This window comes from Bubalus kerabau, chromosome 3 (genome assembly GCF_029407905.1).
Source record: "Bubalus kerabau isolate K-KA32 ecotype Philippines breed swamp buffalo chromosome 3, PCC_UOA_SB_1v2, whole genome shotgun sequence".
Classification (NCBI taxonomy): domain Eukaryota; kingdom Metazoa; phylum Chordata; class Mammalia; order Artiodactyla; family Bovidae; genus Bubalus; species Bubalus kerabau.
In genome coordinates this window covers 180,273,263-180,297,681 of record NC_073626.1, presented here as the reverse complement: position 1 = coordinate 180,297,681, position 24,419 = coordinate 180,273,263, and the positions used below count along the sequence as shown (strand labels likewise).

The 24,419-nt window shown below is 45.5% G+C and overlaps 1 protein-coding gene across 7 annotated transcripts; it reads left to right on the top strand.

Annotated features, from left to right (window-relative positions):
* Nucleotides 1-679: 679 nt before the first annotated feature.
* Nucleotides 680-10,159, top strand: PIGV (phosphatidylinositol glycan anchor biosynthesis class V). 7 transcript variants are annotated; one of them, XM_055574022.1, is made up of 5 exons: nt 680-778; nt 1,775-1,854; nt 3,556-3,690; nt 6,733-7,854; nt 9,355-10,159. In XM_055574022.1, exons 3-5 carry the CDS (start codon nt 3,613-3,615, stop codon nt 9,634-9,636), a joined length of 1,482 nt encoding a protein of 493 aa, XP_055429997.1. In that variant the 5' UTR covers nt 680-778; nt 1,775-1,854; nt 3,556-3,612; the 3' UTR covers nt 9,637-10,159. The 7 variants fall into 7 exon arrangements, with proteins under 7 accessions (XP_055429997.1, XP_055430000.1, XP_055430001.1 ...); XM_055574025.1 differs by having other exon boundaries at nt 762-778; nt 1,770-1,854; XM_055574026.1 differs by lacking the exon at nt 680-778 and adding an exon at nt 819-1,529 and having other exon boundaries at nt 9,407-9,609.
* The last annotated feature ends 14,260 nt before the right edge of the window (nt 10,160-24,419 follow it).

Genomic DNA, 24,419 nt, shown 5'->3' with positions numbered 1-24,419 from the left:
AGTTGTTCTAACAGTTTCCGTTACAGGGGTACCAACTGGCCGCTCCTCCCTAACAGACGGTTTTGTTGAGTTAGCTTCTTTTTTCTTCTTTTTTGGCCCCACTTCCTACGAGAGAAACGGCTTCAGTGAAGGAGAAAGGAGTCGTGGGGGGCGTTTCTCTTAAGTTTCCTTCACCACCCTCATTAGCCACCTGACTTGGGGCTGAGGACTGAAGCAGGACAGAAGGTCCCTAGAAGCCGGAGGAGGGGAAAGTCCGGGGGAACCCCCACTTGCTTCACACCCAAGATGCGGGGTGCCGCTGCTGGCCACAGAAACCCCAAGAAAGCTTTTCTTTCTACTCAAACTACAGCTATTGTGTGCCAGGCCCTGTCCTGAGCTGTTCTTGCCTGACAGGAGGGAAAATGCGGCTCTGGCTTCAGTGAAGAGGCCGCAGGGCAGCCCCCAACTCCGAGGGCCTCGGCCCTCAAGGGGACTTATGGATGTTTGAGGGGTGGTTCGAACCGGGCCAAGAGCACCGACGCTGAGACAGCAGCCCTGCAGGACTAACTGAAGGCGGGGGGAAGGGGCTGGCGGAGCGGGGACTCCTCAGGTGTCGCCAAGGCAGAGGGGCGCTGAGTTGAGGGGCTACGCCGTCCCCGCCCCGCTCTCCCGGAATCAACATGGCCGCTGCGGAGGGGGGCGGGGCAGCTCCGACTCCCGGCAGCAGCGGGGCGGGGCCGCCATCCGCGGCGCCAGTGCGCAGGCGCGCCCGCTCGGAGCCCCGGATGGAGGAGCTAAGGTTCGGGCCCCGCCTGGGAGGTTGAGACCCGCCGGCGCTGGGGGTCGGGCGCCAGCTTCGGAGCCTAGGAGTTTTGAGGGCGGGGGAGGGAAGTCCTCAAACGGAGGCCGAGGGAAATGAGGCGGAGGCCGCCGAGAAGCGAGGAGCCCCGCCCCCTCCGCCATAGCGGCCTCCCAGTGCCGCCCCTTCCTTTACAGCCTCCCGCCCTCCCCTGCCTTCCGGTCGTAGGCCGGGCCAGGCGTCGCCAGCCCCCTCCGGAGTAACCCCTGAGCCGTGGCCCTTTGGGGAGAAGAGATGCCCAATCTCTGCTTGGGACTCTTGTCGAAAAGGAAACGGCTGGAAAGGGCTTCGGACCCGGGTGGGCGGCAGAAGGCGGCCCCTGAAGCCGGCGGCCAGCAAGGCTTCTGGTCCCGAGGACCCTGGGTCCGAACAACACCCCTCGCCCCCGAGGATGTTAGTCTTACCCAAAGGGTCCAGGGCTCCGATTCAACAGGTTTTCCTGTCTGCTCAGATGGGACCCTCCCTGCCCTAAGCATACAAGAGCATGCGCTGTCATCTGACAAGTACTGAGCTTGGAGTTGGGAGATACTGGTTCTGAAAGAGCGCATCCGCTTTGGCAGGAGTGAGGGCTGGTGGAAAAGACTGATGTTTCAGACAGAAAAAAAAAAAGAGACATTCTCCTTAAATATATCCTTGGGTGTGCCACTTGATCCTAGTGAGCCTCAGTTTCCACATCTGTAGAATGGCGATGGTAATTACACAGGGTCTAATGAGCTCTCTGTGTAAAAACTCTGGAGAGTTTTTATTACTCACTTCCCTGGGGCATATTTATCTCAAGAGAAAAGAGTAAAACTAGTTGCTCTGAAAGTGTCCTACCAGTTCAGAGTCTGCTTTCGTAAAGGGGTTGTTGGGAAGTGAGGGCCGCAATTAGCTGAGAGGGCGAGCTCACTGGCTTTATTCTTGTTTTCACTTGGTTTGCCTGCAAACTAAGTGTAGGCTACACGTCTTCTGTGCTCGCTGGGTCTAGAGCTTGAGTCTCGAGAGACGAAGAATGGAAGCCTGGTGAAGAGGCAGAGGTGGGTTATGTGCTTTTCTGTTCCCGACTCTTCTGCATGTGGGTGGGAAGTGAAGGAAGGGAAAAAGTGAATTCATCCTAGGATAAAGAACCAGCGGCCGTGTAAGTTTGGCTGTTCTTGTTTCTACGATTCCTCTCGATTCAGCGAGTCAGATACTGGCAATGTTGGGTAGATTCACAAACGACCGCTGTTCTCTGGGGATTTCGAAAGCTTGCCTTTGAACTGAATTTTGATGAGCAAACCGGTGTGGCGTTGGTGGCCCCTCCCTTCCTCCAGGCCTCCTGGTGATGGGGTAATCAACAGGCGCCCCCTTGTGCTGAAGAAAGAGAACTGTTGCTTCTGCAGAAATTGTATTTTCCTGTGGCTTCTGTGACTTTGTTTTGCTCTCAACGTGAGATATGGTGGGAGGAGTACTTGGAGCAGAGATTTTGTTTCCAGAGCCAGTGAACTGGTTGAAGCCATATCCAGTTCCTGCCACTTCCACTGAATCAGAACACAGGTTTAATGTGCCTGTGTGTAATGCGAGGCCCTGGAAGGGTGGTTGGGAACAAGATAGACAAAGCCCCTGCTCTCATAAACAACTTAAATAAGCAATAACTATAAAGACGACAAGGGAGAGGGTAATGAGAGCATATCACATAGTCTAGTGAGGGTCACAGAATTCCAGAAACAAGTGATACTTAAAGGTTTGGCGTTAGGAAAGTCTTCCAGCCCTCCCTCTTAATTTCTCAGTTTAAGTACAATATTTTTCCTTTAGGGTTAGTTCTTCACCCCAAGTTGGTGAGTTGCCTCTGATGCTCCTGCCCTCCCTTCTGATTTCTGACTGGTTCTGTAAGAGCCATTGCTACTTCTGTGAACCCAAGGAATTGTGTTTAAAAAACAAAAAGCCATAAAGTGCATTCCTTCCCTCAGAATGGCTTTGCCGTTGTTTATACATTGCTGCCATTCCAATGAAGGGATGGGAAATAACAGTTTCTCCATCTGTAGTAGTCGACTTTGTCGTCCCTCTCAGTTTGTTTTAGCAATATGAGCTGGCTGAAGTCCTGCTGAGTGGTGGTTTTCTTTTCCTTCTCCACTTAATTTAACAGACCAACTGAACACACATCAGAGAGCTTAACTAGAGTGTGTAGTCATTATGGTCTTCCAGTTCAGTTCTATGCCCCACTTTTGGGACTCTGGTTTGGGACCTAGTGTATTATTCTGGGCAAGAGGGAAAGGGCACACACCAAATAATAGCAACCGCAGTGTAGATTTGGTAGTGCTTTTTTCACACTTCAGCCCATTTCACCATCATGACAATTTCATGAAACAGACAAAAAGAGTTCAATCTCACTTACACCTAGAGAACTGAAGCTGAGAAGAACAAAATGAAAACTTATGAACGAGAAAGTCAGGACTTGAACCCAGGCCTTTAGTTCCCGCACAGGGGCTCTCAACAGGCTTTTAAAGGTTTTCTGTGAGCTTAGCTTTCCAGCTTCCTGCCTAGAGGAAATGTGGAACTTCCCCTATAAGAATACAGTGCTTCAGAGTGATGGGAGGCAGTCCCATCTGCCTTTAAGATGCTTTTTCTTCATCTAGGAGGTTAGGTGGTTAAGTTTGCCATAATAATGCTGAAGCAGGAGGGTGTTTCTATGAAGAATGCTTTCAAGAATTTACTTTCTGCCCATGTGTGACATTTCCTCTTTGGATTTTGGTGTTTAGAAGCCTGAGGGAGCTCAGCCCTGGCAGCAGGCCCCCTGAGTTCCTGGTGGTGAGAGGATGTGGCCCCTGGACCCATCCCGGAAGGAGGTCCTGGGGTTTGCAGTCAGCTGCCGTGTCCTGACTCTGGTGCTGCAGGTCAGTCTCTGATCTTTTGTCCCAAACATGCCGTTGCCACATGACTGAGCTAGATGCTAAGAATAGGCCTCATCTTTCGGTTTCCCAGATGTGCCCCTCCACGTGGTAAGAACTCTAGAGACCTAGACCACATAGCTGAAAAGTGGACAGACTCTTAGAAATGATCTATTAATCTCTTACACACATGAAATGGCTGAGGCCCAGAAAGGTTCAATGGCCTCCTTAAAGTCACAAGACAAGTTAGAAAAGGGCTAGAATCATACCCCAGGTTTCCTTACCCCTGGGCTAGTGATCTTTCCACCAGACCATGATATTCTGTAACCTGATGCCTTTACCCTGGGTCCCCAACCAGGAGGCTGAGCACAGTATCAGTCAGTTGAGTGAAAGAGAGGGGGCACTGTCCTGCGACCATCTGTGTTTATCTGTTTAGTCATCAGTGTCTTCTACTCTTTCCCTAGCTGTGTCCCCTTCCTGTCTCACCCACACACAACCTCCAATGCATTCTGCAACACCCTTTCCCTTCCACGGCTGCCCTTGATAGATATTTTAATCTGATTTCAGGTATATATGAACTATATATGGTGCCTAGCACAGTACCCACTGCTTGTCGGTCCACAGTATCTATTATTGTTGAATGTACATCAGCAGCCTAGGGATGTTCTGTCAACATATTCTGTGTGCCTTTCATCACAAGCACATTCTCTCTGAGGCTCATAGCTGGTTCCTTTGTGGAAAACTCCTTTCCGCTCTCCTCCCCAACTATATGTGGCGTAACAGGCTCTGCTAGGTCCCAGGTTTAGTTAAAAGGGTCTTCAGCTTGGAGCCGAGGACTGTTCCCTGTGACTGTCAGTCCTGTCCCACTTTTTTCACTGTTCAAAGTGGCCTAGTAAAGATATTGACCAAAAAAGGAAAGAGCCTTAAAAATGAGGTTGTACTCCTGTGGCCAGGCTTGGGAAAACTGACTTGATGATGGCTTTGAACCAGCATCATCTGAGTGATTGGCAGAACTAAAGAAGCAGTGCTGTGACTGGATGGCACCTGGGATAGGGTACCAGGAAGCGGGGGTTCTAATTCAGGTGGTGATTTGGAAACAAGCATGTTTCCTCTGTGCTGTTCACTCAGCCACCAAATTCTATTAAGTTCCTGCTCTGTTCAAAGAATTGCTAGGTGGGAGTATAAAAAGTCACGATCTCTTTCCTCTTAAGTAGCTGACAGTCTAATGGGGAAAAACACATTTAATAATAATGCTATTTCATTGTCCTCCCCTTCCCCACTGGCAGCTTTAAAACCCTGCCATCAGGTTATAGCCCCAGTTACCCCTCATTGTTTCTGTCATCTCTGCTAGTGACAGCTCATTCTTCCTCATTCCTTGAAGGTTTTAGCTCCTGATTCACTCTTGCTCTTTCCAGCATTACTGTATGTTTCTTGGTGGTTTCAATATTAATAAAGCTGATACATCTAACCACTATCTCCTGTCTTTCCAGTTTACTCCCTCAGGACTTAGCCATCGATTCTAGCTCTGTTTCCCTGTCCCTCACTTACCTCGTGGCTTCAGCTCCCCTTCTTACCCAGCTTAGAGTCCATGGTCTACAATGCATACATGTACAACTCACTTGCTCCCTTCTTCCTGTCTTAATCACAAGACAAAAGCCCAACCTTGATTAAATTCAATTCCATGTGTACTCTGCGCCTGCATCTGCTCAGAGAAAAGCGTACAACTCTGTTAACTAGTCTCTTTTTAAATTCAGTACCATTAACCCAAGTGAGTCCTTAGTGCTGCCTGGCAATCTTAGTGTATTTCCCTGGTCCAGTCCCTACGTATTCTCTAAATTTTTCTGCCTATCAGAATCACCTGGGAGAACTAAAAACAACCTAAATGCCCAGGCTGTACCCCATACTGGTTAAATCATTAATGTTGTGGAGCAGAGGAAAAGCCCAGGCATATTGTATTTGAAAATCCAGTGCACAGGCTATTTTGAGAGCTGGGGTCAGAAATTACTTACTTTACACATTTTTCTTACTTCCTCAAGTCTCTAGCACCTTTTCTCTAGTTTGTTTTCCTGAATGAAAATTCAGAAAAATAGAAGCAATAAGAAGCAACCTTCTGAATACTTCCTCCACAGCCATCCACAAACCTACATTTGCACCTCTGCACCCTCACTGCTGAGGGCGGGGTGAACTGTCTGTCTTCTCTAAACTAAGGTCAGCTCCTGCACTTTCGTAGCACATTCCATGCCCTTTTGCTTGCTCCATCAATGCTCCCTTTCTCACTCGAGTACACAGTGGTTTCCATTCTGCTGGATTATTCCCATTGGCAAACAAATGCCTCCCACTTAAAAAAAAAGATTTCTCTTGACCCCACAATGTCATTCCCCTACTATCCCATCTCTGCTCCCCTTTACAGCAAAAATCCTCCAAATAATTGTCTGTATCTACTGTTTCCCTTCTCCCTTTCTCTATTGAACCCAGTCTAGGCAGTCTGCTCTCTCCTCCACTTCAGTGAAATAGCTCTCGTCATAGTCACTGGTGACCTTCACTGGATTGCTAAATCCAGTGGTCAGTTTCAGTTCCCATCTTACTTGACCTGTCAACCACATTTAACAGAGCCGATCACTCCTTTGCTTTGCTTGGTTCTATGACACTGTGCTCTCCTGATTCCTACCTACCTCACTGACCCTTCCTTCTTTACCGTTATTGCTGGAGCCTCACTCTCTTTGGGCCTCTAAATGTGGCATGTCCAGGACCCAATCTTCAGAGCTCTTCTTTTCTGTATCTGCTCTTCTTCCCTGGGTGATATCATTCAGTCTACACCTTTTAATACTATCCATCCACTTATGACTTCCGAATTTATATCTCCACCCCTGATGGTTCTCCTCACCCTCAAGATTCATATATATCACTGCCTCATTGACCACTACACTGGAACGTCTACTTCAAACTGAACTCGTGAGTCTTCCCCAACGTGTCTTTTCTTCCTCATTTTATTAAATGGTAGTTCTTCCACTTGCTCAACCAAAGTACTAGTTCTTCTTCATCCCACAGGCTCTCTTCAATGCCATCATCCCAGACCATCGTGCAGAAGCCTTCTCTCCTCCTCGCCTCGCCCCCTCTGGCTCTGCAGACCAACTTGTGGAAGGTCTTCTGGGCGGCCTATCTCACTGGGACGCTGAACACTTCCTGTTCATTGCCGAGCACGGCTATCTGTATGAGCACAGCTTTGCCTTCTTCCCTGGTTTCCCCCTGGTCCTGTTGCTGGGGGCTGAATTGCTGAGACCCCTGTGGGGGTTACTGAACCTACGGAGTTGCCTGCTCATCTCAGTAGCGCTGCTCAATTCCTTGTTTTCCGCGCTGGCTGCACTTGCACTTCACGACCTGGGCTGTTTGGTTTTGCGCTGTCCCCGCCAGGCCTTTTATGGAGCACTGCTCTTCTGCCTCAGCCCCGCCAATGTCTTCCTGACTGCTGGTTACTCAGAAGCTTTATTTGCTCTCCTGACATTCAGCGCCATGGGGCAGCTGGAAAGGGGCCAAAGCTGGACTAGTGGACTCTTTTTTACCCTTGCCACTGGTGTGCGCTCCAATGGGCTAGTCAACATTGGCTTCCTCATACATTCTCAGTGCCAAGGCTTTTTCTCATCTCTCATGGTGCAGAATGCTCTGAGACAGCTCTTGAAGCTGATGGGCTCTGTGTTCCTGTCAGTGTTCACACTCGGCTTTCCCTTTGCCCTCTTTCAGTATTATGCCTATACCCAGTTCTGTCTGCCAGGCTCAGCCCACCCCATTCCTCAGCCCTTGCTGCAATTAGCTGTAGACCAGGGCTACCGAACTGCAGAGGGAAATAAGCCACCTTGGTGCTCCTGGGGACTTCCCCTAATATACAGCTACATCCAGGATGTCTATTGGAATGTTGGCTTTTTGAGATACTATGAACTCAAGCAGGTGCCCAATTTTCTACTGGCTGCACCGATGGCTATATTGGTTGCCTGGGCAACTTGGACATACGTGACCACCCACCCTTGGCTCTTCCTTACACTTGGGATGCAAAGGAGCAAGAACAAAAAGACCCTGGAGAAGCCTGAACCTGGATTCCTCAGTCCTCGGGTGTTTGTGTACCTGGTCCACGCTGCAGCGCTGCTGCTGTTTGGCAGTCTGTGCATGCATGTTCAGGTGAGGGGACTCCTGGCTGGGAACAGGTGTGAACACAGGCCAAACCCGCTGGTCAGGAACAGGCAAGACAGCTGACTTCTTCCATTTGAGTGACCTGTACCTAATTTATTCATTCAACTACTATTTGGGGGTATTTTTATTGTGAGTCCCTGGGTCAGACCACTAAGGATAGAACATGAATAAGATAAGATTGCTGCCCTAGTGGGTCTTGTGGTCAAAATGGAGAGGCAGACATTTAACAAGTAAAACCACAGTATAGCGGAATGGAAGAGGAGATCCTTTTGAGATAAAGCATTGTGGAAGCACAGAAGAAACAGTAGTCAGCTGTCCAAGGAGGTGAGGAGGGCGTCATGTGTAGGCTGGGTCCTGAAGAGTAAGAAGGAATTCCGTTTAAGAAGCAGAGGATGAGCGCTCTGGCAGATGGAAGGGCATGGGTGAGAGTCCTAAAAGGACCTGATCTGACTGAGTTATAGGGATGAGCACAGAGGATGCCTCTGGGACCTTCCTCTAACATACAACTGTACCTGGAATGTCTCCTTGAATGCCAACTTTCTGAGGTACTCTGAGCTCTGGCAGGGGCTCTGTTTTCGGAGGGGACGTCTTGTGCGGTATTCGGTCAGTGGTGAGGATGGAGAGAGATGGGAAGGGTTTGATTGTATGTCCGATTGTTTTTGTTCCTGGTTGTGACCTCAGGTCAGCATGACTCCGGGGCAGTCTTTTGGTCTCCATACTGGTCATTCTTCAGCAGTTTCTGCCTCTTGGAGGTGCACATTGGCTGTCTTTAAATTTCTCCAAGCTATATGAATAAGAGGCACAGGGGAAATAGAAAGTAGCATTCTGTGTTTGTAGCCAGGTTAGCTACTGGAGTGAATGCCAGCAAAGCTTAGAGTTTCCAGAGATGAGGGAGACCATTTGGAGACCTGGCTTTGGACTCCCCCAGAGGGGCCGTGTTGAACCACAGGATCCCCTGCCCTTTTCCTTCTGCTTTACCATCCCCAGGGCATGAGAGAACCGCTTCAGGTTCCCAGAGCCCCAGGGGCAGCCTAGAGCTTAATATTTATTTATTTATTTGGCTGCATCAGGTGTGAGTTGCAGCACTCGGGATCTTTAGTTGTGGCATGTGGGATCTAGTTCCCTGACCAGGGATCGAACCCAGGCCCCCTGCATTTGAAGCCCCAGGGAGGTCCCCAGCCTAGAGTTTAGAGTCCTGGTCCTGGGCTAAAAGTGGACCCCATGGAGTTTTTAGTATTGATTGGCCCATTATTGTGGTAATTAGTCTGTAGCTATGTTTACTTGTAACATTGCAGTCACCTGGCTGGTGTTATACACAGCTTTATAAGGCAGATCCTAAGCTCTGCTGAATGAATATCTTTTCCAGTATAATACATTCCTAGTCTGGGAGCTATAGTTTACCCAGAAGCAGGGAGGTCCCAGGCTTATCCCATTTGAGACAGTGACATTCCAGTAAATGTGTGGATTTTCCCCCTCTTATGATTCCAGGTTCTCACCAGGTTTTTATGCTCCTCCACTCCTATTGTGTACTGGTTTTCAGCTCACTTGCTTCTGGATCAAGAACCGCTGCTGAGATCCCTAGAGGCTGTGCCTGGGAAGCCTCCTGCTGGGGACCCTCCACCAGGACAAAAGGGCCCCAGAAACTCTATCATGGGACTCTTGTACAACTGGAAAACTTGTTCTCTGGTCACACGATGCATTCTAGGCTACTTCGTGACTTACTGGCTCTTGGGACTACTCCTGCATTGCAACTGGCTGCCTTGGACATAACCTGGAGACCTAGGGGACAGGCCTGAAGCAGACATAACCAGGATCTGAAAGTACAAATACACTCTGGGGCTGCCTGTGCTCCCTGGAATCCCTACTCTGTCCATTAGAACCTCTCTCTCTAGCTGAACGTTGGTTAGGAATGGAAAAAGTGAAAGCCTCTAGAGAGCCCTTTCTGGTCCTTGCTTGGCAAATTTTAGAGTAGTAACTGTTTTCTCTATAAAGGAAGAAGTCTTATTCCAGATCTATGTTGTCAGTCAACCTTAGCAGAGATAGTCTTAAACTTACCACCTACCCACATGTAAATTTAAATATCAGTTTCATAAAAGGCTCTAGCTGACAAGCTGGTCATAGTCCACAGAGTGATGATGGAGGCCCGAACAGTGTAGCAGCGATAGTAAGTAAAATGGGACCATCTTTTCTAAATGGGATGTTGTTTCTGATGAGTTTTTTCATGATTTGTTCACTTATTTATATGAAAAATCTTACAAAGATATGCAAATTAAACTTTTGTTTATATCTGTAATGAATTACCTTTTTATTTTTATTACTTATATAGGCTTGCAGGACCTTAGTTCCCCTAGCAGGGATTAAACCCGGGCTACTGCAGTGAAAGCACTAACCTGGACTGCCAGGGAAATCCCATAAATTATCTTTCAAAAAACAATACAGGACTTCCCTTTGGTGCAATGATTAAGAATTCGCCTGCCAATGTAGGGGGGCACAGGTTCGATCCCTGGTCCGGGAAGATTCCCACATGCCATGGGTCAGCTGAGCCTGTGAACCACAACTGCTGAGCCCACGTGCAGCAACTACTGAAGGCCGTGTGCAGCCTGAGCAGCCACCGCAGTGAGAAGCCTGTGCACTGCCATGAAGAGTAGCCCCTGCTCACTGCAACTAGAGCAAGCCCACAGATAGCACCGAAGACCCAGTGCAGCCAGAAATAATTTTAAAAATAAAGATTTTAAAAATAATAACACAAATTAAGGGCTGAGACCCTGCCACATGCTCTGCATCAAGTTATTTGCGGGGGAAGTCATGGTAAGAGCACTGCATGAGGAGGCAGAAGGCCTAGTCCTGGTCCCTCAGGAAACCCCACTCACCAGCTGCGTGCCAGGAAGAGTTTCCTGAGCCTCAGTTACCTCTTCTGAAACTAAGGGGAAACTATTAGCTTACTGGAGAAAAATACCCCGTTCTCCTGTTCTCAGGACTTAGAAGAAACTCGCCCTGTTCTCAGGTGCAACTCTGAGGAGTAACTTCAGTGACCTTTCCTTTGAATGAGGAAAAGCACTGACATTGGCAACTAAGGCTCCTGTCGTGTGTTAGTAAACCTGCCCAAGGCGACTAGATGTTCAGCTCGGTGAGCGGTGACTGGTTTTCCTGCTTCCCGAGTGCTTGTGCTTTATTAGCAGACAAGGATCAGAGGAACCGTCACAGCAGCAGGAATTGATCAATGGTAGGTAAGTCCAGGGTTGAATGAAATGGTATCTTCTGGCCCCCGTTTGGTTATGGGCCTGTCTGTGTAACTGTAGTAAAAACCTTGATCCCTGCTGAGCTACTTTTTCTCCTTCTTTGAGCCAGGTAAGAGGTTCTGCATCATCACCACTTGTTCCCCATTTGAACCAAAAATTCCAGCAAGCAGAAACTTCAAAATAGATGGATAAGCAGCTTCTGGAGAGCCCTGTGAGAATTAGAATTATGACACACTCCCTCTGACCATGACTGAAAGCTCAACTTGCCAGCTGAAGGGACGCTCCTGGCTGAGCCCCAGCACCCTCTGTTGGAGCTCCTAGTCAGCCTGTCCAATAAGCATTTCCCATCCATCGCCCCAGCTTTAGCACAGCTGAGAGAATTTGGTCCAGAGTCAAGTGCTTCTGAAAATGTACACACAGATCAGGACAGCCCTCTGCCTTCTGCCAAGACACCCGAGTGCCCTTCTTGGCAAAAATGATCACCCCTGCCCTAGTGTCCCTCCAGTTGGCAGAAACTGCTCCCTCTCTCCTCAGCAACAGCTGCAAGTCTGGGGCCTTCCACCCTGTGTGCGGAAGAGTTGAGGTCCTGAGTCAGCTCTTCACTGCAGAGGGAGAAGTACTAGGTAGTTTGCCCTCACGGATGCACCTCGCTGCCGCTTTTGGCGGGTAATCAGGACCGATTATTCCCCTACTGGAAGAGGTGACTCAGATTCCACAGGTTAGGGTGTGATTTCACTGCTTTGGCAGCCTCAGCTTAACCTTCACACTGGATCTCATCACCCCGGAAACAAATGATTTCAAGGACCAGAAACCCTTATAAATTGGAACCTCTCCTTCTCAACTAATGTCAAGGAATTAAATCACTCTGGTATTTTGCAAAGACCATTCTAGGTACAGTTGATCATAGAGGAGATAACTGAGAACCCCAGCTAGGTGGACACACCTGGTGTGACCTGGGACGGACACCGTTTTCTCTCTGACCTTGGAGGGATCTAGTTGCTGTTCTCTAAGGAACTAAGGAATGGGCTGATTTTATGGCCAGCAGCTGTCTTTTTACTATCCTATTAACAGTCTTTAATAGTCTGGGAGAGGGACATGAAGGACCCAAGGCAGGAAGCTTCCTGTTTACCCTGAGGTCTAACAATGCTGCAGCTGGGTTGGGCGTCTACAATTTCAGAGAAAAGTCATTTCCTTCTGAGACCCAGCTAAAACAGAAACCAGACCCTTCGTGTACCTAGAAGTAGATGCTTTTTTGTTCTTTAATGAAAGTGGGAGGAGAAGGGAGTGTTTGACATGTCTTTACCAGCCTCCCTGGAAAAAAATAATCACTTTTCTTGACCTGACCCTCTCACCTTCATCTAAAACATGTAGTGTGTGCAGGCTTAGGGGATTTGAAACTGATTCTTTGAGCAATTGTTTAGTAATGCCTATTTTAGGGGAATAAGACTGGCGTGCCTCTTGTCCTCAAATAGCTGTTTGATAGTTTCTAGCAGAAACACAGGACCATTAATCAAGGGAAAGACTGATAAATTCTGGGGAATGGAGAGAGACTTAAAAACTTTTTGCTCTATATTTCTCCACTTGAACTTATTTGTGATGAGGATGAATTTTACTTAGGAAAGGGTAAGTGTGGTACAAGAATTGGTGGTGGTGTTTTAATCAGTCAGTTGTGTCTGTTGTGACGCCATGGACTGTAGCCTGCCAGGCTCCTCTGTCCATGGGATTCTCCAGGCAAGAATACTGGAGTGGGTAGCCATTCCCTTCTCCAGGGGATCTTCGCAACCCAGGGATCGAACCCACGTCTCCTGCATTGCAGGCAGATTCTTTACTGCTGAGCCACCAGGGAAGACCCCACATTACAGAGTTGCTGCTGCTGCTGCTACTAAGTTGCTTTAGTCATGTCCGACTCTATGAGACCCCAGAGACGGCAGCCCACCAGGCTCCCCCGTCCTTGGGATTCTCCAGGCAAGAACACTGGAGTGGGTTGGCATTTCCTTCTCCAATGCATGAAATCAAAAAGTGAAAGTGAAGTCGCTCAGTCGTGTCCGACTCCTAGTGACCCCATGGACTGCAGCCTACCAGGCTCCTCTGTCCATGGGATTTTCCAGGCAAGAGTACTGGAGTAGGGTGCCATTGCCTTCTCCGACATTACAGAGTTAGTACACTGTAAATTCACACAAGATGGAGGTCCTGCCCATCTTGAAATACTTGAAAAGACTTCACAAGGGATAGACTTTGATAGGATTTGAAAGTTAAGGCCAGAGAATGAGTGTAAGAAGCAGGAAACAGAACAGAACGAGGAGAGCTCAGTTTGAGTGGAACTTGAGGTGTGTCATTGTTGAGATCTAAGCCTTGAAACCCACAAGCTCAGCTCCACTGCGTAATGGCTGTGTAAAGGTGAGCAAGGTACTGAATCTCTAGGCCTCTGTTTACTCATCTGTAAAACGTGGATAACGCGATCTACCTCGTAGATATGAATAATAACATTGTCTGTCTCATAGGGTTGTTGTGCAAATTAAATGAAAAGGACTAACAAAAGAATAGCTGCATTTTGGACATGTTGAGTTTACAGTGCCATCAGCACATTCATATGCCAGGAAAGGTGGAACTAGAGACAAAGGGGGGTGGTCAGGGAGCTGTCCACACTGACAGGATAATTCCAGCAGCCACCGTATTGGATGAGGCATCCCTAAAATGGGGGTGATATCACTTACCGTACAGAGTAGTTATGAAGATTCAATGAGAAACCTGATAAAGCACTAGCTTAGCACCTAGCGCATAGGAAGAACTTCATGAATGGTAGCTATTTTTTATTATCATTATCATCATCGTCATCGTCATTGTGACTGAAAGACCAGGAACAAATAGTATGAGGTGGAAAAGAGAGTTTCAAGAAGAAAGAAATGGGGATTTCCCTGGAGGTCCAGTTAAGGCTTGTTTGATCACTGGTCAGGGAACTAAGATCCCACATGCTGTGCTGCATGGCCAGAAAAAGAAGAAAAAAGAAACGGTTACCAGGCTCATATGCTGTTAAGGAAAGGATGAGAAAAGCTATTGAATTTAGGGATTAGGGATGTTAATCAGGGTAGGCTAACTGCGGTAACAAACAACTCCCCAAACTCAGTGGTTTAATAATAAAAGATTTTTTTTGCTCACATCATAGTCTTCTAGAGAGTTGGGGAGGGATGCCTGCCTCACCAGGTCATATGGGACCCAGGCTGCTTCCGTTTCCTGACCCTGCTGTCCTTCAGATAGATGCTCAGAGTCCTCTGCTTGCAGAGAGGTTTTCAGGGGCCAGAGCTGGGAGAGTTGTACGTCACTTTCACTGTCATTCCATTGACTGGAACTCGGTCATATGGCCACATCTAACTCCCAAGGGAGGTTGGGAAGTAGAGTTGCCAGATAAAATACAGGATGCTCAGTTAAATTTAAATTTCAGGTAAATGACATATATTTTTTCAGTATAATTATGTTCCAAATATTGTAGGAGACATGTAAGAAGTTCTTCATTGTTTATCTGAAATTCAAATTTAATTTAATTGGATATACTGTATTTTTATTTGCTAAATTGGCAACCCTAGTGGGAAGTGAAGTCTGGCTATGAGTTTAGGACAAAGAGAACACAGATATTTGTGTGTCACAGTGTGCCTCAATCTGTGTTTCTGAATCAAATGCCTGTTTCTGCCCTTCCCACAGAAAGAACAGTTACCCTTCCCAAGGGAGACTCTCCCAAATCCCATCTAGTTACCCTATTCAGCTCCAGGTCGCTCAGCCACCTTCTAATATGGTTCCTTAAGGTGATTATGAACTAAAAAACCAAGTTATCCATGGGAAAAGACTCTTAAAAAGAGTGAATATATGTATATGTATACCTGATTCAGTTTGCTGTACACCTGAAATTAATACTGTAAATCAACTATGTTGTTGTTATTTAGTCACTAAGTTTGGTTCAACTCTTTGCGAGCCCATGGACTGTAGACCACCAGGCTCCTCTGTCCATGGGATTTCCCAGGCGAGAATACTGGAGTTGGTTACCAATTCCTTCTCCAGGGGATCTGCCCAACCCAGGGATCAAACCCACATCTGCTTGGCAGGCAGATTCTTTACCACTAAACTATCTGGGAAGCCCCAAATCAGCTATACTCCAAAAAAAAAAAAAAAAAGTATACACACCCATAAGAAAAAGTTTGGTGGAATTCTCTTGTGAATCCATCTGCTCCTTTGTTGGGAGTTTTTATCCATACCCGACAAGAAAGTATACAATAATAGAGCAAGAATAGGGTAACCTCAGTGTAAGCTCCTATTCAGAAAAGAAGAGAATGGAAGATGTAAAACTGTCACTTCCAAAGCAGTTCTGAATCTCTAATGGTCAGACTTGTCAAAGCTCTCTTCCCTGGGCCTGGGGAGAGTTCCTTGATTAACCCTGACTAGCTCTCGGAAAGACTCCTTTGTCCGTCGTTCTCCACTCTTCTCACAGCTCCTGGCTTATTTATCGTTCATGACCACACAGGAAATGGGCTTTGAGAAGTATGACCTCCTTGGTGAATGTTCAGCCACTTCTTGCTGGTACAAGCATGAAGGGCCTAAAAGTTACTTTAAATCTTGGCCAGCCAAAAGCCTATGTATGTGTGTGGGGAGGGGGTAAGATATACATAACATAAAGTTCATCATTTTAACCCTTTTTAAGTATAAATTTCAGTGGCATTAAGTATATTTGCATTGTTGTGCAACCATCACCACTTCAAGGTTCATTCATATTATAGAAGGTGTGAAATTTTCCTCTTTTATATAGAATGGATAAACAACAAGTTCCTACTGTATAGCACAGGGAACTATATTCATATCCTAGGATAAACCATAATGGAAATGAATATAAAAAAGAATGTATAGGGAGTTCCCTGGTGGTCTAGTGGTTAGGATTCCAGGCTTTCATTGCCATGATCCAGGTTCAGTCGTTAATCTGGGAACTGAGATCCTACAAGCTCTGCAGTGCTGCCAGAAAAAGAGAAAAAAAAAGAATGTATATATGTGTATAACTGAGTCACTTTGCTGTACAGCAGAAATTAACTTTGAAAATCAATTATGCTTCAATAAAAAATAAATTTAAAAATACTTCCATTCTTTTTAAGGCTAAATAACATTCCATTGTAGGTGTGTTGTTATTGTTCAGTTGCTCAGTCATGTCTGACTCTTTGCAACCCCATGGACTACAGCATGCCAGGCTTCCCTGTCCTTCACCAACTCCCAGAGTTCTCTCAAACTCATGTCCATTGAGTTAGTGATGCCATCTAACCATCTCATCCTCTGTCGTCCCCTTTTCCTCCTGCCTTCAATCTTTCCCAGCAGCAGGGGCTTTTCCAGTGAGTCAGTTCTTCTCATCAGGTGGCCAAAGTATTGAAGTTTCAGCTTCAACATCAGTCCTTCCAATGAATATTCAGGACTGATTTCCTTTAGGATGGATTGGTTGGATCTCCTTGCAGTCCAAGGGACTCTCAAGAGTCTTCCCCAACACCACAGTTCAAAAACATCAATTCTTTGGCACTCAGCTTTCTTTATAGTCCAACTCTCAAATCCATACATGACTACTGGAAAAGCCATAGCTTTGACTAGATGGACCTTTGTTGGCAAAGTAATGTCTCTGCTTTTTAATATGTTGTCTAGGTTGGTCATAGCTTTTCTTCCAAGGAGCAAGCATCTTAATTTCATGGCTACAGTCACCATCTGCAGTGATTTTGGAGCCCAAGAAAATAAAGTCTGTCACTGCTTCCATTGTTTCCCCCTCTATTTGCCATGAAGTGATGGAAATGGATGCTATGATTTTAGTTTTTTGAATGTTGAGTTTTAAGCCAACTTTTTCACTGTCCTTTTTCACTTTCCTCAAGAGTCTCTTTAGTTCCTCTTTACTTTCTGCCATAAGGGTGATGTCATCTGCATATCTAAGGTTATTGATATTTCTCCCGTAAATCTTGATTCCAGCTTGTGCTTTATCCAGCCTGGCATTTCACATGATGTACTCTGCATATAAGTTAAACAAGCAGGGTGACAATATACAGCCTTGATGTACTCCTTTCCCAATTTGGAACCAGTCTGTTGTTCCTTGTCTGGTTCTAACTTGCTTCTTGACCTGCATACAGATTTCTCAGGAGGCAGGTGAGGTGGTCTGTTATTCCCATCTCTTTAAGAATTTTCCACAGTTTGTTGTGATCCACAGAGTCAAAGGGCTTGGTGTAGTCAAGTAAGCAGAAGTAGATGTTTTTCTGGAACTCTCTTTTTTGATGATCCAGTGGATGTTGGCAATTTGATCTCTGGTTCCTCTGACTTTTCTAAATCCAGCTTGAACATCTGGAAGTTCACGGTTCAAGTACTGTTGAACCTGGCTTGCAGAATTTTAGCTAGCAGTGAGATGAGCGCCCGTCTTGTCAAAGCTATGGTTTTTCCAGTAGTCATGTATGGATTTGAGAGTTGGACTATAAGGAAAGCTGAGCGCCGAAGAATTGATGTTTTTGAACTGTGGTGTTGGATAAGACTCTTGAGAGTCCCTTGGATAGCAAGGAGATCAAACCATTCAATCCTAAAGGAAATCAGTCCTCAATACTCTTGGAAGGACTGATGCTGAAGCTGAAACTCCAATACTTTGGCCACCTAATGCGAAGAACTGACTCACTGGAAAAGCCTCTGATGCTGGGCAAGATTGAAGGCAGTAGGAGAAGGGGACAACAGAGGATGAGATGGTTGGATGGCATCACCGACTCAATGGACTTGAGTTTGAGCAAGCTTCAGGAGTTGGTGAAGGAAAGGGAATCCTGGTGTGCTGCAGTCCATGGGGTTGCAAAGAGTCGGACATACCTGAACTGAACTGAGATGAGTGCAATTGTGCAGTAGTTTGAACATTCTTTGGCATTGCCGTTCTTTGGGATTGGAATGAAAACTGACATTTTCCAGTCCCGTGGCCTCTGCTGAGTTTTCCAAATTTGCTGACATATTGAGTGCAGCACTTTCACAGCATCATCTTTTAGGATTTGAAATAGCTCAACTGGAATTCCATCACCTCCACTAACTTTCTTCGTAGTGATGCTTCCTAAGGCCCACTTGACCTGAGCCAGGATGTCTGGCTCTAGGTGAGTGATCACACCATCGTGGTTATCTGGGTCATGTTCCTTTGGTATCTCTAATTTTCTTGAAGAGATCTCTAGTTTTTCCCATTCTATTTCTTTGCATTGTTTTCCTCTATTTCTTTGCATTGTTCACTTAGGAAGGCTTTCTTATCTCTTCTTGCTATTCTTTGGAACTGTGCATTCAGATGGTTGTATCTTTCCTTTTCTCCTCAGAGTATGAAAGGGCAAAAAGATACGACAATGAAACGTCATTGTATGTATACACCACAGTTTGTTTATTTGTCTGTTGATGCATATATTTGGATAGCGCCACCTTTTGGCTATTTAAAATAATGCTACTAATGAACATTGAAAAGTAATTAAGTATTAGTCACTCAGTCTTTGGGACGCCATGGACTGCAGCCCGCCAGGCTCCACTGTCCATGAGATTTTCCAGGCAAGGATACTGGAGTGGGTTGCCATTTCCTTCTCCAGGGGATCTTCCCAACGAAGGGTTCGAACGCAGGTCTCCTACACTGCAGGCAGATTCTTTACTGACTGAACTATAAGGGAAGCCCATTGAAAAGTGAAAGTGAAAGTCACTCAGTCCTGTTCAATTCTTTGCAACCCCATGGACTATACAGTCCATGGAATTCTCCAGGCCAGAATATTGGAGTTCGTAGCTGTTCCCTTCTCTAGGGGATCTTCCCAATCCAGGGATCGATCCCAAGTCTCCCATGTTGCAGGTGGATTCTTTACCAGCTGAGCCACCAGGGAAGCCCAGGAGTACTGGAGTGGGCAGCCTATCCCTTCTCCAGTGGATCTTCCTGACTCAGGAATTGATCCAGGATCTCCTGCATTGCAGGCAGATTCTTCACCAGCTGAGCTATCAGGGAAGCCATATGAACATTACAGTTGCCTGTTTTCAATTCTTTGAGGTATATACTGAGAAGTATATAGTGCTGGATCATGTGTTAATTCTACGCTGTTGTTGTTGTTGTTTTAGGAACTGCTATGCTGTTTTTCATAGCAGTTGCACCATTTTGTATTCCCAGTAGCAATGCACAAGGATCCAGATTTCTCCACAACCTCACCAACACTTACTTTCCTTTTTCGTCCCTTCTTCTATTTTTTTTTTTTTTTTTAATACTTGCCATCCTAATGGGTATGAAGTGGTATCTCACTGTGGTTTTGATTTGCATTTCCCTCATCACTAGTGATGTTGAGCATCTTTTTTATGTGCTTTTGACCATTTGTATACTTTTGGGAAAGTGTCTATTCAGATCCTTTGCCCATTTTTTATAATTTTATTTATTTATGTTTGGCTGTCCTAGGTCTTCATTGCTCTACAAGCTTCTCTCAAGCTGCAGTGAGCAGGGCTACTCTCCAGTTGCAGTGATCATACTTCTCATTGCGGTGGCTTGTCTTGTTGCAGAGCACAGGCTCCAGGTGCATGGGCTTCTGTAGTTATGGCTCCTGGGCTCTAGAGCCCAGGCTCAACTTGTGTGGTGCACAGCCTTCGTTGCTCCATGGCATGTGGGTTCTTCCTGGACCAGGGATCGAACCCATGTCTCCTGCATTGGCATGCAGATTCTTTACCACTGAGTCACCAAGGAAGCCCTGCTCATTTTTAAATTGGGTTGTTTCTTTGTTGTTGAATTGTTGAAGTTCTTTATATATTTTGGATTTTAATCAGATATGTGATTAACAGATATTTTTTCCCATTTCATGTGTTGCCTTTTCACTCTAACAGATATTTTTTCCCATTTCATGTGTTGCCTTTTCACTCTATTGATAGTGCCCTTCAATGCACAAAATTTTTAGTTTTGATGAAGTCCAATTCATCTATTTTTCTCTTATTGCCTATGCTTTTGGTATCATATGCAGAAAAATCATCACCAAATTCAGTATCATGAAGATTTTGCCTTATGTTTTCTTCTAAGAGTTTTATAGTTTTAGCTTTTATGTTTAGGGTTTTATAGTTTTAGCTTTTATCCATTTTGGGTTCAATTTTGTATGTGGAATAAGGTAAAGTTCTTACTTTCTTATACATGTGAATATCCAGTTTTCCCAGCACTATTTATTGAAAAGACTGTGCTTTCCCCATTGAAAGGTCTTGGAATCCTTATTAAATCATTTGACTATATATGCAAGGGTTCCTAAGCTGTCTGTTTTATGCCTCTCTTTATGCTGGTACCACACTGTTTTGATTACTGTAGCTTTGTAGTAAGTTCTGAAATCAGGAAGGGTGAGACCTCCAACTCTACTCTTCTTGTTCAAAATTGTTCTGGCTATTCAGGGTCCTTTGAGATTTCCTGTTATATTTAAGTTGTCAACGTGTTTTTTTTTTTTCCTTTCTTTTTTCAATTTAGGCTCATGGTTTCTTTGACAATACCATTACCTCAAAATATTTTTGGTGTGTAAGTCAGAATTCTCCAGAGGAACATAGCCTATAGGATTGTGTGTGTGTGTATATCTATACCTATCTGTTTATCTGTCTATAGAGAGGTTTTAATGAATTGGCTCATATGATTGTGGAAGCTGGCAAGTCCACAATCTGCTGGGTAGGCCAGCAGCTGGAGACCCAATAGAACAATTGATGTAATAAAAGTCTGAAGGCAGGTCTACTGGCAGAATTCCTTCTTTCTCAGGGAAAGTCAGTCTTTTTTCTGTTAAGGCCTTCAGCTGATTAGATGAGACCCAGTCAATTTATGGAGGATAATCTGCTTTACTCCTTCTGACTTAAATGTTACCCTCACCTGAAAAGTACCTTCACAGAAATGTCCAGAATATTTGACCAAATATACGTATGCTGTGGCCTAGCTAAGTTGACACAAAATTAGCACAATAGATTTCTGCTCTCTTTGCTTCTAGTCAGATCCATGTGACACAACCACACTCCAGTTCTTTTCTAGATAGAATTTTCAAGCTGATATATTTATCTCCTCCTAGTATCCCCTTGCCTCACTTCCAATGTAATGATGCCTACATTGAGGTCATCTGAAATAATAAGTGGGAAGGCCACAGTCTTCACCTGATATTTGCCTTAGAGATGACCACATCTTTCAACTCATGTTGTCTGAGAACTTTTTCAATCTTATACAATTTCTAGTCCAGAAACAGTCACTTTTAGTGACCCTGGGAGGCCCATCGTTTTTGGACTTCCTCCACCTGAAAAATAAGCTAATCCTCACCTAAATTCACCTCTTTCTCCCAATACTTTATGAAGGTACCTGTGCTAGTTATTAAGTTATTGTTTCAGCTCCAAATCCACCCTTCTACTTTCTACTATGAGATATTGGACCTGGGACTTGGCAAATCACATTGCTATTGACTGCGGGCTCTATGTTTGACTCTGCCAATAAGGGCCACTAGAGGGAGATAGTGAGGTCAGAGGAGGAAGAAAAGACTGCTTTCTTCAGTTTGCTTCCTGTTCCTGTGAGATCATCCTAACTATGCTCCTTCACCCCAGCAGCAGCGGTGTCATCCTGTAGCAGCAGCTGAATCCACTTGCAGTTTTTTCCAAAAATTGCAGACCCCGCTTCATGGCGTACCAATCAGAGACACCACCAGCATCTGTGTAGCACCTCTTTCTCAGAAGTGTTGGTCTCTCCTCCACCAACACTAGACTTAGAGGTCTGAGTTTCAACTCTGTAGGACCCCTCTTCTAAGTTTCCAAGTTTTAGTAATTCCAAACTCTTCCTTTTGTTCTCCTAGTCCTAGGAGTTTAGATGCTTCTTACTATTGCTGCCTTCATAGAATCTGTTTTCTTTTCACCCTTTCAGATAACTAATAACAATGTTATACCTAGAATGGCTAACCATTCTGTTTATTACATTTTCTCCAGTGACTTGTGTGGTTTCTTTCTCATTGGTAGGACCCTGAGGGATACAGAAATTGTCTCTAGGAGGGGTCCCAGGGAATCGACTCAGAAGATGGGATTAGGGAACTGTTTTGGTTGTGTCATGGGGTTTGAATGTGTTGAGCTTCTTGCCAATGAGAAATGTGATGCTGCTAATTCATGGCATCCTGTGGCAACATGATTAATCAAATTATCACCTGTGGTTATTTGTGATGCGTGATAACTAAAGCAAATGCCTTGGGGGCCCAAGTGGTTGTTGTACTTACTGTATGGCAGTGAGGATGACTACAGGGACTGTAGGATGACCGCAGAAGGAATTCTGAGAGCATCAGGGTCCTCGCAGAAAGAAAACGACAAGCTGGGGCCTTTAAACTCTCAGCTCAAATCATGGTCAGAGAGTCACAGAGCTTCCATGATAGCCCATGAAGGATCTCTTATTTCTTGTAGTCACCAGACTTATTAGCTACAAATAGAACAAAAATATAGTGCATGTTATTGAATGTTATCAGTTGAATTCAGTCTTACTAAGCCTTTTCTGTGACTGAGAAGGAATGGGACCTTGAAACTTGGAATGGACACATCTGGTTTGATATTCTCCTAGGTTCTCAGAGTCTCCATTCCACAAGTGGATGGGACGAAGAGCAGCGATCAGCACTTGCGAGTTTTATGAGACAGCCTATCACTTCTGGCTTCCCTGGTGATTCAGTGGTAAAGAATCTGCCTGTCAATGCAGGAGACACGGGTTCGATCCCTGGGTTGGGAAGATCCTCTAGAGAAGGAAATGGCAACCCACTCCAGTGTTCTCACGGGGGAAATCCCATGGACAGAGGAGCCTGGTGAGTTACAGTCCAGGGATCACAAAAGAGTTGGACATGACTGAACGACTGAACAATTACAACTGCCACTTCTGCTCACATCCCATTAGCCAGGAGCCGGTGTCTCTCTGTAGCAGAGGCTGGGAACTGTGGGCGTTGATGAGAATGGGCAGTTTATACCACACTAAATGGGCCACTAGTGACCCACTGGAGATAGAATTCTTGGGGGAGTAACATAGAAGCCAAGCTGCAAAAAGCTAAGAAATGATTAAGTGACAAGGAAGTAGTAGCTATTCTTACTAAAGAAGTAATAGCTACTCTTATTTAATAAGAGTAACTAATGCTTAAAATTCTCCAAGCCAGGCTTCAGCAATACGTGAACCATGAACTTCCAGGTATTCAAGCTGGTTTTAGAAAAGGCAGAGGAACCAGAGATCAAATTGCAAACATCCGCTGGATCATCGAAAAAGCAAGAGAGTTCCAGAAAAACATCTATTTCTGCTTTAATGACTATGCCAAAGCCTTTGACTGTGTGGATCACAATAAACTGTGGAAAATTCTGAAAGAGATGGGAATACCAGACCACCTGATCTGCCTCTTGAGAAGCCTGTATGCAGGTCAGGAAGCAACAGTTAGAACTGGACATGGAACAACAGACTGGTTCCAAATAGGAAAAGGAGTATGTCACGGCTGTATATTGTCACCCTGCTTATTTAACTTCTATGCAGAGTACATCATGAGAAATGTTGGACTGGAAGAAACACAAGCTAGAATCAAGATTGCCGGGAGAAATATCAATAACCTCAGATATGCAGATGACACCACCCTTATGGCAGAAATTGAAGAGGAACTAAAAAGCCTCTTGATGAAAGTGAAAGTGGAGAGTGGAAAAAGTTGGCTTAAAGCTCAACATTCAGAAAACGAAGATCATGGCATCTGGTCCCAATTCATGGGAATTCAGTTCCTCTAATTCATGGGAATTAGATGGGAAACAGTGGAAACAGTGTCAGACTTTATTTTTTTGGGCTCCAAAATCACTGCAGATGGTGACTGCAGCCATGAAATTAAAAGACGCTTACTCCTTGGAAGGAAAGTTATGACCAACCTAGATAGCACATTCAAAAGCAGAGACATTACTTTGCCAACAAAGGTCCATCTAGTCAAGGCTATGGTTTTTCCAGTGGTCATGTATGGATGTGAGAGTTGGACTGTGAAGAAAGCTGAACGCCGAAGAATTGATGTTTTTGAACTGTGGTGTTGGAGAAGACTCTTGAGAGTCCCTTGGACTGCAAGGAGATCCAATCAGTCCACCCTAAAGGAGATCAGTCCTGGGTATTCTTTGGAAGGACTGATGCTAAAGCTGAAACTCCAATACTTTGGTCACCTCATGTGAAGAGTTGACTCATTGGAAAAGAGTCTGATGCTGGGAGGGATTGGGGGCAGGAGGAGAAGGGGACGACAGAGGATGACATGGCTGGATGGCACCACCGACTTGATGGACATGAGTTTGGGTGAACTCCGGGAGTTGGTGATGGACTGGGAG

Coding starts and splice junctions, on each gene's coding strand:
- PIGV (XM_055574022.1), top strand. CDS start 3,613: ATGTGGCCCCTGGACCCATCCCGGAAGGAGGTCCTGGGGTTTGCAGTC. Junction 3,691..6,732: donor TCCTGACTCTGGTGCTGCAG/GTCAGTCTCTGA, acceptor TTCATCCCACAG/GCTCTCTTCAATGCCATCAT. Junction 7,855..9,354: donor GTCTGTGCATGCATGTTCAG/GTGAGGGGACTC, acceptor TTATGATTCCAG/GTTCTCACCAGGTTTTTATG.